This window comes from Alligator mississippiensis, chromosome 3, assembly GCF_030867095.1.
Source record: "Alligator mississippiensis isolate rAllMis1 chromosome 3, rAllMis1, whole genome shotgun sequence".
Classification (NCBI taxonomy): domain Eukaryota; kingdom Metazoa; phylum Chordata; order Crocodylia; family Alligatoridae; genus Alligator; species Alligator mississippiensis.
The window spans coordinates 28,318,883-28,335,688 of NC_081826.1; the positions used below are offsets into that span (position 1 = coordinate 28,318,883).

Sequence of the window (16,806 nt, forward strand, 5' to 3'; positions counted from 1 at the left end):
AGGAGCAGTTTTTCTCCATGGATATCTCTGCATGGCTGATTTCTACTTCACCTCTGCTACGATTTAGTGTTACATGTGTGCAGCTTGATGTGTTATGTTTACAAATTACTTACATTACTTTTACTGCCTGGGCCAAAGAGTTGCTATAGGTAACCATGCAATCACCTCCTATTATAAATCAGGATAAACAGGATGCACACCACAACCCCCAGCCTCTACCCTACCAGAATATCTGAGCCAAAATGGTTCACCTTCATGTAACGCTAGCGAGAAAAAGATATACTGCCCTGTTTCAATGTTCTGTAGCATTACAAAACATTTTGTAATACTTTTATCATTATTAAAGTGGATAAGGAAACATCATTTGATTTCTATCTGGAAAGATTAGTGTGTTCCATGAGTTATCCAAACCAGATATCCACATCTGGTAGCTACAAGGCAGAAGTAAAGTGCAGTAATAAAATCAGAGTACCTGCTGGAAATACATTTTAAGCCTATTAAACTCTAGAAGGATATTCATTTTTAAGGAAATGGGACAAGCTTAATTTTCTGAGCCACCATTTGTAATTAAATGCATGAATGTAATCAATGGTATAATTGCATTTGTGTTAATGATGTGATATGTAAGTCTAATTTTTTTTCTAATAGGAGTGCAGTTTACCTTTTACACCTTTCATTTGGAAGATCATCATGACTACCTACTAATCACAGAAAATGGCAGTTTCACGCAGCCACTGGCACGTCTGACTGGCTCAGATCTTCCTTCACCAATCAATGCTGGTCTCTATGGAAATTTCAGAGCTCAGTTGCGCTTTATTTCAGATTTTTCAATATCATATGAAGGATTTAACATTTCTTTCTCTGGTAAGGGAATTAAATGATCCATTTATATAAAGCAAATCAAATTCACTGTTTATAAAAAGGGAGGTTTAAAGCTTAAAGTGGTATTATTATTTAAATAATAAAATTACTTTTGTTGCATCTCAGGAAGTAAAACTAAACAGAAACTAAACTAAACGTCTGCTGAGACATGTAAAGTATGCTGTAAAGAAAATGACAGTAACCTGTAAGGAACATTATTGAGGGAGGAAAAATAAATTCAGAGTAAGCCCGATTTTAAGTAGCAATATCCCAATTTAGCCCATGAGGAAATTTGTCATTGTTTTATGCTGTGCAATTATTTTAGTTTGTTTTATGTGCCTGAGACATTTATGGCTCTAATAAGAATAATAAACCATGCTGTGCTATGCATCTTACAAATGCTCTGTACATTTAATAGTTTGAATTTAAAATGTAGATGAATCACCAGTTTACTATACGTGCACTCATTCTGTGTTTGGAGCTAAAAGTTTTATTGATGATCAGTAAAATATTAGGCTGTATAACAAATATAGTTGCCAGGTAGAAAACATTTGTTCTCATTGCATTCAAACTGATTTTTTTTTTTGTTTTCAGAATATAATCTGGAGCCTTGTGAGGACCCTGGGATTCCACAGTTTGGTAACAGAATCGGATTTAACTTTGGGGTGGGAGATACTTTGACATTCTCCTGTTCATCTGGATACCGTCTAGAAGGAGCTTCGGAGATTATATGTCTTGGTGGTGGCCGACGTGTATGGAGTGCACCTCTGCCAAGGTGTGTGGGTACGTGGTCAGCTGCTTTCATTTGCTTGTATGTGTAGTCATTGTCCATGGAGTTGCTGATATACAGCATGGATAAGCATGGTAATACCCTTTTTACAAAACTTTTACATTTTCCATATATCTTCAGTTTAATTTCTTCAGTTTCCCAATTCTGTATTCAGTATGTATACTACCATAGACACTTCACAATTAGTAAATGAAAAACATCTTTTGATACATTTTCACATTTGGAAGATGGTGTTTCCTTCTGTTCTGGTGATTAGGTTCAGAAATAGGTGTGCGAATTAGGCCAATGTTTTCTAAATTGGATGTCTACAAGGCATGTACATTTATACGTAAGCTTCTGGATGATATCATGAGGGATGTAATTTTAATTATTGCTAGGTCACCTGTAACATGTAAATGACTTATTTATGTTAAATCAATATAGATAACTGAATGTGTCTTGATTTTCAGTTTGAATGAGAGCATCCAACATTACTGACATTTTATCTTTAGCATCTTTAAGAGTAAGGAAATATATTTATGCATCTAATTTTAGGCACCTGAGTTGGAAAATGCAGGCCCATTGGAGTCAAGATCAAAACTCCCATTGGCTTATGGATCTAGAACCTCATCTGTTAGTCTTTTTTGTGATATAGAATATAAATAAATAATTGTATTATTTTGGCAGGAGCTGTTCATGAAAGCATTAATATTAAGGAATTATGTGTGTCTGTATGTGTTTTATAAAATTCCATAATAACCCATAACATTGAAAATGGAAATAATTTTTTCCAGAGTTTGAGGTATTCAGACTATTAATTAATTACATTTTTTTTGCAATTAGCCTGTATTAATGGTAGGTGCCTCAAAGTCTTGATTTTGCAAATTTAGTTACATATATCTTTATGTATTAGTAGGCTGAACTAGTAGTACATCAACTGAAACAGAGATGTAAGCACTTTAGGAGGAGCCAGATGTAGAAAATAATTATTACATATTTGATTTAGTGAAGCATATTGTGCTTGTTTTTTCCTATAATTTTTTTTATGAATACTATTGAGTGCCCATGTGGGAACAGGAGAAAGGAAGATGCATAGAATTTTAAGACTTCCCTGTCTACCTTGGAAAAGGAATAATTTGAACTTAAGTATAAAATAGAAAATTGGTCATTTTTTATTTCCTAAAGTAGAAAATCATGTGTATGGTCATGCACATGCATTCATGCTCAGTACACGAGAAAGACTTACCAACCTAGCTGTGAACCCCCTCTTGCTAGCTTGGCAGCAAGTGAACGATCTTGTAATCATTTTTATTATTTGTATGGTTATGAGGAAAAAGTCTACACTATATAGATCCTCTCGAGCAAGAAGGTAGGAGCTTCACATAATTTACCTTGAATTACTTTGTTTAAAATTTTGTTACAGTATGTTTAGAGAAAATTAAACAAACAAATCTTAAATGTAAATATTCTGGTTCCCCCTATCTCGGATTTTACCGTTTTTAGCACATTTGGAAATGGTTTCTGTTGTTGAGATGTTTTACCGTCTATAAGAATGAGTCTTATCCTCCAAGGAATCATTATCATCCTGTGGACATTCCTCAAACAGAAAGAGGCTACATTTCTTGTCTATCTTATTCCTTCTACATCATTTTATCCTATATTTTACTTCTCAGTAAATTTAATATGTAATAGGGTTTTCTTAAATTAGCTGCCAAAAGTAGTTGCTATTTAGGTCATCTTAGTAGAAATATTAGAAGAAATGCTGCACAAAAGAATGGTGTATTACTCTAGAATAAATACCATGAGTTGTATTTACTTGACTTTTCCTCCATGGTAAAACGAGAATGTTCCCGAGTAAATTTGTCATATGGTCACATTCTTAATTCCAGTAAATAATAGCACCAGTATGGAAAGGTTTTATTTGGGGGGGGTGGGGTGTTGTTTGTTTGGGGGGTTTTTTTTTGGGGGGGGGTGTTGTTTTCAGTGTGTTTTACACTTCTGATATCCTAAGTTTCTCTTCTCTTCTTCTCCCATCTTTTTGACATATCAGTGCCCTTTCCATTCTGATATAATACGTTTTATCAAAAAGGAATTGTATTCCCCTGCATGTTTTTACTTCATCTGATACTTTCTTGCTGCTACTACCACATAAAGATATTTTATTTGGCCCTGTTAAGTAATACCCAGTATCTCAAATGTTTTCCATGATTTCATGGAAATCACATTTTGTTTTATTTTCATAACCGTACTCAAAGGGTATCATGCATGCGAGAGGGGCAGAAGGATGTTGTTCTCTTTGCACTGTTACTGGAGAAATGCCCAATCAGACAAAGAGATTCTTAGGCTAAACATTACAGCTGGTAAATTAGGATAGGAACGAATGTTTATTCATGTTATAATGAAATTATCTGTAGAAATAACAGTAATGGGGACAGAATGCATACATATCTACTAGGGTGGCAATATAATACTACGCAAAAGCTTGTATAATATTTCCTGTCTTGACACTTGATAAAAACAAGTTATATGAAAGTAAGTTTGCCAGGTACTAACTGTACTTTCTAAAGTTTAAATACTGAATTTTTCATCATTATTTCTTATGTAAAAATCTCATGGTCCTCCTTCACTCCTTTTGACTATTAATCATCCACTGTGATTATTTAGTGGTACGGATTTTCCTTTTGCCATTAAAATTTTCCATACTTGAGAACATACTTAGCGTTCCTTGACAATTCATGTTGTATTTTTCTTTGGTGCTATTCTTTTCTGTTTCTCTTTGTTGTCTCTCTCTCTTCTGTTTGCTTTTCTTTTGCCTTTAAGTCTTTGTCTCATTTTAATTTGCAAGATGATTACCACACTAAACTGCTTATCTCCTGAATGCTGAACATCTGACACAAAGGGGTGCAAGCAAATAGTTTGGCTAGCTCCCAGTCTGATAGCTAACAATTCCATCCTTACCATTGGCCAACAACATCTATTCCCCATTTGGAGAAATTAATGTAGCTACCTTCAACTGTGCCTCCATTTCCCTAGTAAAATAAGGTTGTTGGGTTACTTTGATGAGGATATGGTTAGGCTTCTCCATCAGTCATCAACATAGATCAGCCACTTCTGTATATTACAAAACTGTTGTTTCAAGATACTCATTGACATCAGTAGTGTATCCAGCCTTTTTTTCTGTATCCAGCTCCTTCCTTTGTGGCAGCCAGGGAGAGACTGATCATGTTAGCCCCAGCCCTGAACTTATATGCTCCCTTGGTCCTGCCTGCATCTGGTCATCTGACTGCCTGTAGGTGTTGACTAATTATCCCATTAGCCCATTGCCCTGATGACCTGCAGCTGTGGTGCCCTGCCTACCTGCAGAGCTCCTTGGCTGGGCTACCTCTCCTCTTAACATAACAGAGAGCCCAGGCTCTTTGTTACACTCCTAAGTCTACTTCTAATTTCAAGTTATGAGAGAATCAGACCTCTTATGGAATGAGTTGCTGCACTGGATGCTTGACTCAAGGAGGCTACAGCAGATGGCTTGGCTGTTTTATCTTCAAGTCATAACCAAGTTCCCAGATATTAATATTTTCCTCCCAAACATGTTGGCTACCCATTTGGAAAAGCGTACCTCACTTGTTTTGAACATTTAGGTTGGTATCATAGCCGAAGTTAGGCTGGTATCATAACCAAACCTCTGGTAAAGGCAGGCAGTTGGATCATATTGTTGGAAATTTCGGTAGGCTTCTTTTGACTTCCTGTATTACACCTGTAATTGTATGTTACACCTGTAACATATTAATCAGTCACTTTTTTTTAAAAGCTTTTTTCTGAAGACTGAAATTGTTGCCTGTGGGGACAGTCTCTGTATAGGTTCCATGCCCTTCATATACACTTTGGGCTCCTTGCCTCTCACTAGGCTCCATGTCCTTCATTAGGCTCCATGCCCTTTCCAGACTATGGGCTCCTTGCCCCTCACTCACTCTGGGCTCATTGCCCCACCCTGGACCTCCTTGGTCCTGACAACTTCCTTGCTGCGTTACCCACCAGGTTGTGGGGGCTGGGGCTATAAGGAGCCCCATACTCACCTTTCAGTAGGGAGCCAAGTAGTGTGGCATTTCCTGGGGACCACCCCACCACAGACATCCCCACCACACCATCCTACCCTAGGAGGGTGTCGTTTTACATCATGCCTCAGGACCAGGAACTTCTTCCAACCCCATAGTTCCCGCCCTATATCTCTGATCATGTTATGTAAGCAGCTGCTTCAGCTGGGTGATGTTCTTCCTCCGGCTGCTCACAGCAAAACTGCTGGACCCACTACTCAGGGCCTATTCTTATATCAGGCAGCTGGTCCCACCTCTGAATCTGACAACCTCCTGCTGGCCATGTTATTCCTGATTGGGAGTGCAGCTACCCACAAGCTGCTCTGCTGTTTGTTCTGATCCTTAAAGTGGCAGGCACCAAAGGTGCCCTGCCACAGTAGGGAAGAGTCTTTCTGGGGTATGAAGCTGATAGGCTTGCCATAAATCTGAGTTTTCACAGACACATCCTCTTTTTTGGCTCCCTATCCTCCTGTCTGGGTGGGTTTTAAAATGTGAGCAAGTGTCTGGGCTTTTGCTCTGACTGACTTTTCCCAGGCACTTCCAGCATGGCTGCTTGGGGTTGGGAAAAGTGGGGCAAGGTGACTGGATGTTGGGGGATCCCATGCGTTGTGCGTGGGCCCCAGCAGATAAGAGAGAGAGAGACAAACAGACACATACAGATGCAGAGAGATTATGTGTGTGCATGGATACCTATGCGCATACAAAGGACTGAGGGTTGAGATTGAGTGGCCCTGACATGGGGGGGGGGGAGGGGGTTGTGGTTTGGGAGTGAGCAGCACCAGCATGGCTGGGGAGTAGGGTATGAGAGGCAGCAGCAGGGCTGGGGTTGGGGGGTGGGTCCTGTGTCTTAGGAGTGAGGGGCAGAGGCAGGGCATAGGCATACCATTCCCCCCACCCCATAATCATATACTCCTTTCCTCTCTTTTTCCCCTGCCCCTTCCTCCACCCACCCCTTCCTCCCTGCCCCCTCCTTGCTGCCTCCCCCCCACCCCGGTGTCCTCTTTTTTGGTACTGGAACTATAGTAACCCTAAAAGCACATCCTATATTACAAATACATCTATGACAGCATTCTTTTTTTCTTAGTCACCAGATCTAGTCAGCCAATTTTGCATCAGCCAGTTTATATGTTTTTATTTCAAAGGCTGTCAGCTGGAATAAGAAGGATGATGAAATTTACTTACTGAAGGAGAATTGTATCCATTTTGTGTCATACAGTTGTGCTCATTAAAAACACCAAAACAAACAAAAACAAGAGTGAAGTGACAAGATTGCTCCATGGGATGATCAATATGATAACAGGAAATTCTGAAAATGTATTCTAAAACAAATATTTTAATCTAATAGTGTCCCATGAAATAATGTTTCTGAAATGGATCATCCAGGAGCAAAGAAAAGCTACCAACCCACCTACCCTTCCAAAAGAAAAAATAAATAAGTAAAATAAATTAAACAAACAGAAACAATGTTTAAAGGAAAAAGTGCCATTTTGTTAGAAATGCAGTTAAGTATAAAATTAAGCTGAATGCATTTTAAAAAAATACTATGTAATATGAATGGATATTGACTATGCGGTAGAACCAGTTTCTCAGTGCTTGGTGGGTTACTACAAATCAAATTGAAAAAAAAACAATTAAAAATAGGATTGAAAAATAATATATTACATTATGTTACATTAGCTTATGTTAGCATTCATTATGTTATGATACATTATATTACATTATATTACTTAAAGGATATCCATATCTGGAATATAATGCTAAATTATAAAAAATATATAGTAGAACCAGAAGAGAACCAAAATGGTTAACAAAAGTGGTTTTCAAACATGGAAAAATTCAGTAAAAAGGAATTGAGAGGAAACAAATTAAAAGCTTTAAAAAGTCTATATTTTAAGCTATACAAAAAAGAATGGAGGTTAAGAATCAGGCAGCTCAGATCTGCTAAGTACCTCAAGTAACAAACAAAAACAGTAAAGGGGAACATAATGAATTTAAAAGACAAATGTTTAATCTGATAAAAGAAGATTCCTTTGTCACATGTCACACCACCACTGAGCTTTTTCTCTTAAAATTGATAAAGACGCTGTCAGTCATTTCATGGTATATAGTAGTAGTAATTTGGTTATACATAATAACAATGATACAGCAGGCAGAACTCAAGTTTTACAAGGAAAGGTTGAAAGAACTAAGTATATAATATTTTTTCTCACACAATATGCCCCTGGTTAAGCTATACATCTTGTTTTTGAACAACAGAATGAAGAAAAAAGAAAATATTTGTATATTTGGTAAATAACAGTAAGTAATGTAGAAGCAGATGGATTCTGATGCAAGGGCCTCCGCCAGAGGGAAGGAGAAAAAGCGTCCACAGCCAACAGCTAAAGAGCCTTATATGCAGCACTACAGCTTTACTTTTATTTCCTCATGACAGTGACAAAAATTACTATTATATTTCCTTAATTATAACATGCACTCCAGTGTCCAGAACCTGAATATGTTGGGAAGGCATATTGTTATATACAAGAAAATACAGTATTTGGTTTTAAGAATAGGTGAGGGAAGGAGGGGTCATGGCAGCAGCTTTCAAGAATTTGAAAGACTACTATAAAGGAGATGGAGAAATATTGCTCTTCCTTGTTACAGAGGCCAGTGAGTTTGCACTGCATGAAAGCAAATTTAGATCATATCTCAGGAAAGGTTTCTTAAATGCAAGATCGGTAGGACAGTGGAACAAGCTGCCTAAGGAAGTTGTGGAAGACAATTCATCAGAGGTATACAAAAAGAGGCAAATTAGGCATCTCCGGGATGATTTATGAAAAGCAAATCCTGAATCCATTCATGGGGTTGGGCTGCAAGACATTAGATATTTCTTCTACTTATATGATTGAGTTATTTTATTTTTGCTACCAAAGTAATGAAATCAAACATACAAATTCACATCAAATTAATTTAGAAATATTATAAAGTGATGTCTTCTTAGGTATGTAAATACTTATTCCCTTTAACATGAAATATTCTGTTTAAACACCCCTCCCCCCCACCACACATGCATGTCTAAGAAAATAAGTTCAACATCGGCTTCTTTAAAACAAGTTTCTCTGCTCATTCATATCAATAATTCATTTAAATTTATTGACCCTGTTGTAGGGTTTGCATGTCTTCCTCAGAATATCTGAGCGCCTTGTCGCACATTAATTTCAGGCAACTCCTGGAGCTCTTAACCTCTGGATTCTCTGAACATTAATAGGTTAAGCTATTTTTAAGCATACTTTAGGTGGTTTAAAGTTATGCCACTCCAGAACAGGTTTATCTCTGATCTGTGTTACCCAGCTCATGTTTCAGTAATGTGTGGCCACTTTCCACAGATGAACCACCTAAGTTGCAGTCCTCCAGCATCCCAGGATGCCCTGTTCCCTCTCCTACCCGTGTGTTCCGTGTGGGCAAACCTTCTACCCACTGAACTGTGCTGCCCAGGGGTTCTGTCATCAAGCCACCTCCCCCTCTTGCCCCCATGGATGTGACCTTCCCATTCCCAGGGGTGCAACCCCATGCAGACATCTTGCAGAGCACATGCCAGCTAGCCAGGTTGCAGGGCACAGATGGGTCTAGGACAAGATAGGGGCCAGATCAGTTCCCCATAAAGTGGGGATTCCTTCCTGGTGAAGGGCAGTGACTCTCCAAAAGCACATTCCCTCACCACTCCAAACTCCCAGCCATCCTGGCATGCACCACCAGCAGCACCTCCTACACTCCAATCCCAATCCCAATTTATTAAATAATGAGACCTACCTAACTTTACTTCCTCCTTATTTCTTTTTAATTTCTTTTTTCTTGCTTCTTTTGATTTTTTTTCCTTTCAGTAACAGACTTCTTTCATTTCACCACCTATCCCCCATCACCATGTCCTTTCCACCTCCCATTTCATTACCCACCCACATTCCATTAACTCCCCACCTCCCAGCTTCATGGCCCTGCTCCCCTCCCCCCCACCACAACCCATCTCTCACCCTCCCCCCAACCAAGAGCAGGAATAGAATCCTTTTGTAGCCCTCTAGTGATGACTCACAGCTATATAGGGTTACCCTACCTCCAGGTTTTCCCGGACAAGTCCTCTTTTTTGGCCCTTTGTCTTCCATCCAGGCAGGTTTTTTAAAATGTGAGCAAATGTCTGGGGGTTTTCCCTGCTTTTGGCTTTTCCAGGCATAAGCAGTTTGGATGCTTTGGGGCTGGGAGCAGTGGGCAAAGTGATTGGCTGTTGGGTGTCATGTGCTCTGCACCCAGGTCCTGGCAAGCTGTTTTCAGATAATAGTGTGCGTACAAGCACGTGTGGGAGCTGAGAGGGCAGGACAGCTGGTGGGGAGACAGGGGGCTGTGAGTCAGGAGTGAAGGGAACCGGCAGGGCTGGGGAGCAGGGGCTGTAGGTCAGGAGTCAGGGGCACTGACAGTGCTGGGTGGGGCAGGGCTGGGGGGCAGGGGCTTAGGAGTGAGGGGCAGAGGTGTATCACATCACCCCCACAATCAGATTCCCTCTCCCATCCCCCAGCCCTCCCCTCCACAGGTGTCCTCTTTTTTGATCCTAGAAATATGGTAATCCTACAAGTTATAGCTTCTAATCCAGGTACTGCTTACCAACCCGCTAGTGACACATTACAGCTGTGCAGGTGGGGGACAGTCAGAGGTTTTTAGCCTTAAAGTGTGACTGTTCCAAACTCAAGCTATCACTAACACCAGTCAACATTTCAGCAGCTCAAAACGTAACATGTAATAAAGCCCTTAGAAAGTAGGAAAGTAGGGCTGGAAAGGACCACATAGGGTCATGTAGTCCAGCCCCCTGCTCAAAGCAGAGTCATCCCTGATTAAATTATCCCAGTCAAGTGTCTATCTAACCTCCTTTTCAGAAACAGGATCCTGGATGAAAGGGAGCATCAAGTCTAATTCAGTATGGCAATTTTTACTCTACTGCTGTGGTCATGTGTATGAATAGTCATTATAAGTAGCAAGTCCTGAGAAAGACCTCCTCAATATTTCTATTTGCATATCAAGAAAAATACACCTCGATGGTTTGCATTTGCATGGATGATGATAATACTCTTCACTTACAGATCATTAAACCCTGTTACCACAACTATTATAAGGCAAGCAAGTATTATCAATGGCTTCAAGTGAGTTCTTTTGCCTACCGTTTCCCATAAGGAAAAAGAGTCTACAGTTAAGAAAAGTCCTTCTGTTCACAGCTAACAGAAGATGATCTTTAAAAATCTAAAAGATGAGAAGTTCTGTGGAATGGCACTCTGCTCGTGTTACTTTTTTCACTGTTAGCAAGGTTTTAAAATGTAACCACTTTCTTTCATTTTAATGATACCTTAACCTCATATTTTTTCCTCTGCTTCCATTTAAAATATATATGGAAAGATAAGACAAGTGAGAGAAAAAGAGAGGGGGAAAAGGGAAGGTAGGCAGTAGACAGAGGCATTACCAGGCATTTCTTTGCCCTAAGCAGCTATGGCACATGGGGCAGTATCTGTAGCTAGGCTGCTGATGGCGGCACAGCAACTAGGAGACCAGTGGCAGTGTCTGCTGTTTTTGAACCCTCAAAATTGATTCCCAGAGTTGGGGCCTAATCACCCTTCCCCAATTGCACTACTGATAGTAGAAAATTGCCATAGGATTAAATGTATCTAATCTGTTTTATTCAGTATCATTATATAGGAGCTGTTAGTGACTGTCACCAAATATGCTCAAATTTGGGCCTTTATCCTATTCTCTGTGAGTAAGATAAACCCATGTCTACTCACAAAGTCTGTTAGTATTTAGCACAGGTAAACGTGTTGAAATCTGGCCTTAAATTACTAGATGTAAAGTACAGATGTAAATGAGTACTGGTTTGTTTATCAGGTTAAGAAAGTATTAAATAATCAACCCCCCCTCCCCATCCCCAGTATACAGCAAGGAACATTTGTCTAAGATTTTTGTATTTCCTCTGATTTTCAACATGAGCAGTAGATATGTTTTCTTTTATTTTGTGTGTAAATTATTACAAATATAAATTAGGTAATGCAAATGAAAATATTTGTTAAATTAGTCATAAGTAATTGTGACATCTTAGACAGGAATTTAAACAGCCTATTAGAATGTAAATCCCTGACTGCCAATGTCCTTGCATGCCTACTGCTAAGCAATTGCAGCAGAATCTCTAATAAATATATAGTATACTGTTTGTCACCTAGCACCATAATCATGTGAGAGTAGGTTTTTTTGTGGAAATAAAGGGTTATATGGATAACTAAATTATTTACAATTACATTAAAAGTGTTAACATAACTTGCTGCTACTACTGCTACTGCTAATAATACATTGAAAATTAATTCTTTCAGTAATGGCTAGAAGTTAGCGTGACAGGATTGCTACACTCCCCCTTACTATTATGCTTGTTTCTAGATCATTCCAGATCTCACACACTCTTAGGTTAGGGACAGACATTAAAAAAAGCTGGAGCCTGAATTGATTCAATATTTGCAGATTTGGCTAACCTACCTAGGTTGAACCAATTTGTAATAGCAAAGTCATTCCTTGTTGAACTGAGAAAATATGGGCCCATGCCTGCAGTTGCTCAGGGCAGGAGCTGGTGGGCACTAGAGCATGCCCTCGGTTATATGGAAGCTGTGTTGTAGGGGGTTGTGGCCATCCTGGGAAGTAGCTTTGTCTGAACTGGCCAGAGAGGAGTTTAATTCCACCCTCCCTGTCCCACTGGCAGGGACCCGAGCCGGGTCTGCTGGGTGCTCCCCCCTTGCTGTTGCAGTGGTGGGCTGGCATGGCCCCTGACATAGAGGAATCAGGGAGGAAGGTTGTTCCCCCATCTACCTCCACTGCCCCCAGGGGTCCACAGCTGGGTCTGCCTGCCATGACTGCTGCCGCTCACTCCCTGTTTGGGGCAAGTGGAAGTGGAATAAGCCCCCTCCACTGAATGCTGGATTGAGGGTGAATAAACCCATCTGTGCCCCCTGCCTAAGGGGCCCTGCTAGCCAGCGTAGCCATGCCCCTGCCCAGCTACTGCAGCAGCGAGGGGCCAGGGCCCTTTATGGGGGCAACAGGCTCTATCATAGTGTTGGGGAGTGCAATCTCCTTCCCGGTGGGTTTGTTGGGCTGTGGGTTGGGGAGAGCTGCATTGGACTGTGCACAGCAGCACTGGGGCCCGAAGGAACCAGAGCCCTCTAAGCCACCACTGCCACAGTTCTCAGCAGCTTTCCCCACTCTGCAGTGGGGCCCCTGCTGGGAAGGGGTTTGCACTTGGGGAAACCATGACAGGTGCTGCTGCCCCCATCATGGTTGCTCCTCCCTTGCCACTCCAGTGGCTGGGCAGGGGTGATGTCAGACATCAACCAGCAGAGCCCCTTAGGTGGGGGGCAGGGAACAGGGTTATTCCCCACTCTGTTCCCAGGTCACTGAAGTGGGGTCTGCCCACCATGGCCACCACTCTCTCTGTGCCTGGGGTAAGTGGTGAAATAAGCCCTCTCCACTGGATGCCGGAGGGAGGGGGGCAGAAAATCGTTTATTCCACTGCTTGTTCTGGGCACAGAGTGAGCAGTGGCAGCGGTGGCAGCTGGGGAAGACAGACCCCACTGCGGTGCCCTGGACACAGAGCAGGGAATAACCCCACTCCCTGCCCCCTCTCTAGGGGGCCTTTCTGGCTGGTCCCTAGTCCAACCCCCACCCAGCTGCTGGAGTGGCAAAGGGTGAGAGACCGTGATGGGGGCAGCAGCTCCTGTCATGGTTTCCCCAAGCACAAGCCCCTTCCTGGCAGGGATCCTCGCTATGGGTGGGGAAAGCTGCTTCAGACTGCAGCAGCAGTGGTAGCTCTCCAAGCCCTGGTGCTGCCATGTGCAGTCCAGCACAGCTCTTCCCACCCCACAGCACAGTGCCCCTACTGGGAAAGGGCTTGCCCTCCCCTACACAATGACAGGGGCTGGCTCTGTAAAATTTCCTGAATTAAAAGTGCTAGACATTCACTATCATTGTATGTCAGGCATCAAGATGGGCAAGTGCATGCTGCATACATGTGGACAGATGGGGCACAGCCAGATGCTGGCTGCCAGGGCCCCTTAGGCAGACAGCAGGGATGGGGGTTATTTCCCCTCCCTCTGGCATCCAATGGAGTGGGCTTATTCTGCCACTTCCCCCAAGCAGGGAGCAAGTGGTGGCAGCAGAGTTTGGGGCAGGGAGACCCAGTTGTGGTCCACTGGGGGCAGTGGAGCTAGAGCGGGGAATAATCCATGAACATGAGGAATAACTCATGAGCATGAGTCACCAGTGTGATGAGGTAATAAGTAAAGCTAACCACACCCTTTCTTGGATAAGTAGAGGCATTGCAAACAGGTCTAGGGAGGTGATACTTCCCCTCTGTGTGGCATTGGTCAGGCCACAGCTGAAGTACTGCAGCCAGTTTTGGGCGCTGCACTTCAGAAGGGATGTGGATGGCCTGGAGAGGGTTCAGAGGAGGGTCACTCCTCTGGCTAAAGGCCTACAGAAAAAACCCTATGTGGACTGATTGGGAGACCTGAACCTCTTCAGCCTCCACAAGAGGAAGCTGAAAGGAGCTCTCATGGCTGCCTACAAACTCATTGGGGGGACAACAAGAAATAGGGGATACAATGTTTACCTGGGCACCTGTCAGGGTAACTAGAAACAATGGCCACAAACTGGAAGAGAGCAAATTTAGATTAGACATCAGGAAAAAAAATTATTTAGAGTGAGGGTTACTAAAATATGGAATAGGCTTCCAAGGGAGGTGGTGCTGTCCTCTTCCTTGGAGGTGTTTAAAAGGAGATTGGACAAATACCTGGCTGGGGTCATCTGACCCCAGCACTCGTTCCTGCCCAGGGCAGGGGGGGTAGACTCGATCTAATAGGTCCCTTCCAACCCTAACAACTATTAAACTATGAAACCCCCCGCCCTGCCTGCTCTGCCTCAGGGGCCATGTGGCCTGTCACTACAGCAGGGAGGGGGAAGCACTCAGCAGGCCCAGTTCTGGTCCTTGCTGGTGGGGCAGGGAGGGGAAATTAAACACCTCTCTGACCAGAGCCCACCTCTGCCTATTCCTGCCTGTCCCTGCTCTGGCTGGGGAGCAGAGGGATGAGTCCAGCCCTGCTCCACTGGAGCTGAGAGCCCAGCCCAGAGAGCATGCCAGGATGCTGGGGGACTCTGGTTTAAGTTAAACCAGGAAGGGATCTGAGACAGACATTACATAAACCAGTTTGAGCTCAATCAGTTAAGTCTCTGATACTACATTTAAACAAGTTTATTTTAAACTGGTTTCAGCCATTTTGAAACTGGTTTATCTTCACTGAATGTCTATTGTGTTATAGGTTCAAACCAGTTTCTGATCACTTAAACTGGTTTATGTGTAAACTATGTCCCTAGCCCTAAGGTTTCTTTTATTCTTGGAGTTAAATAACCCCTCCCACCATGTTAGGTCATCCCAAGTCCTTTTCTTCTTTCTATCTATCACATTTCTTACTTTCACTTGTGATAACTCTGACTGCAAATCTTCTCTTACTGGTTTTCCTTGCCTTTGATCTCAGTCTGAAACAGTACTCTTTCCAGCCTAAAGACCCATTCTCAGGCCTTTAGGGAGAGGAGAGGCACTGAGGCATTATCTCTGCATTTTACTTGCAGCATCTCTCAGAGGCAGCACTTTCTCATTCTTTTAGGCCCTTGTTCTATTATGGTGTTGTTTTATATAGCACCAGCTGCATACCCTTTGTGGTTTGCTAGCCCTGCCTGACAGAAAGGAAACCCTACATCTTAGTTCCTTTAAATCATATATTTGTCTCCCAGGCTCAAATATAAGTGTACGACTTCCATCTATTTCTTTAGATTATATCTCTGAGTGTTCCTGGCTTCAAGTGAATCAAAGTTTACAGCAGATGAGCTGAGTCATGCATATAACCCAAAATCTATACCCAATTCTAGTTAGGGAAGAAAGGGTCTTGTGCAATGGTGAGACTATCTGTAATTATTTACTTTCAGATATTTTCACCTTCCTCATCTATTATTGGCAACTGTTGGGGACATTGGCCTAAATAGACAAGTATTACAATTCAGTTTCTATTCACTTGAGTAGTCAATATTGAAAGTTCAAGTGAATGAACACTTCACAGAATATCTGAAAGGTCTTGAGAAAAAGGAGACCTCTCCTTCCAACTCAGTAGGTCTGCACAAAACAGCTGAGTCTCACACTTCCAAGATAAGGGGGAGTCAGTAACAGCTAGGATTCCACTGTAAATGGAGAACCATTAGACACTTCTTTACATTGCCTGTACTAAATACTGCTAAATAGAATCAGAAAGCATCCCATGTTCACTTGCAACAGTTACAAATGATTGGGATGTTGTTATGTATTAAAGTTGGGACATGTTAGGGTGGTTCATCTGTTCTCTTGCAACAGTTGCAAATCTTTGGAATGTAGTGACCTATTACAGCTATGACCTGTTAGGAGATAACTCTCCCCTGAAGGGGAACAACTTTGCTATCCACAAGTACACCTGACCTACTAAACTGCTTGAACGTGTGTCTGCTTGTGTTTTAACTCCACTTGGTAAGTGTAGTGTTTAGTTGAACATTTGACACTACCCTTACTCTGTTACCCTATCCTCCTCCATGTATACACAAGACAATGGAGGCAGTGTAAAAGGGCATGGGCTATGTTAGGCTAGAAGTGCTTTGTTTGTGGGGGTGGGGGTTGATTTGTACGTGGGGGGTGTTTTGTATTTTTTTAGTTACTTTTAAATACATTTAGTATTTAGGTTAATTTTAAATACATTTTCTTTTATGATTAGTGATTATCCCACTGTTCTTGCATTTTGAGCATCAAGTTCAACTCCTCTGTTATTCCCTGGTGCATGCCTCTCTCTTCTTTGAACAAGATCGTTTTAAAACTAATCTCTTCCTCTTATCTAGAAGTGTTTCTATTTCTTTGATCATTTTTTTTTCCATTTTTGAATCCTTTCTATTTTTGCTATTTCTCTTTCAAGATAGGTTGACTAGAGCTGAAGAATAATTGTAGGTAAGGGCTTACCATTGGTGCAT

At 41.8% G+C, this 16,806-nt stretch overlaps 1 protein-coding gene across 1 annotated transcript in view; it reads left to right on the forward strand.

Annotated features, from left to right (window-relative positions):
* Positions 1-16,806, forward strand: part of CSMD3 (CUB and Sushi multiple domains 3) — a 1,325,501-nt gene that overhangs the window by 859,974 nt on the left and 448,721 nt on the right. The window contains exons 21-22 of the mRNA XM_014603846.3: positions 649-864; positions 1,456-1,644. Of these exons, the coding sequence (XP_014459332.1) occupies positions 649-864; positions 1,456-1,644 (405 nt within the window). The remainder of the gene's footprint in view (positions 1-648; positions 865-1,455; positions 1,645-16,806) is intronic.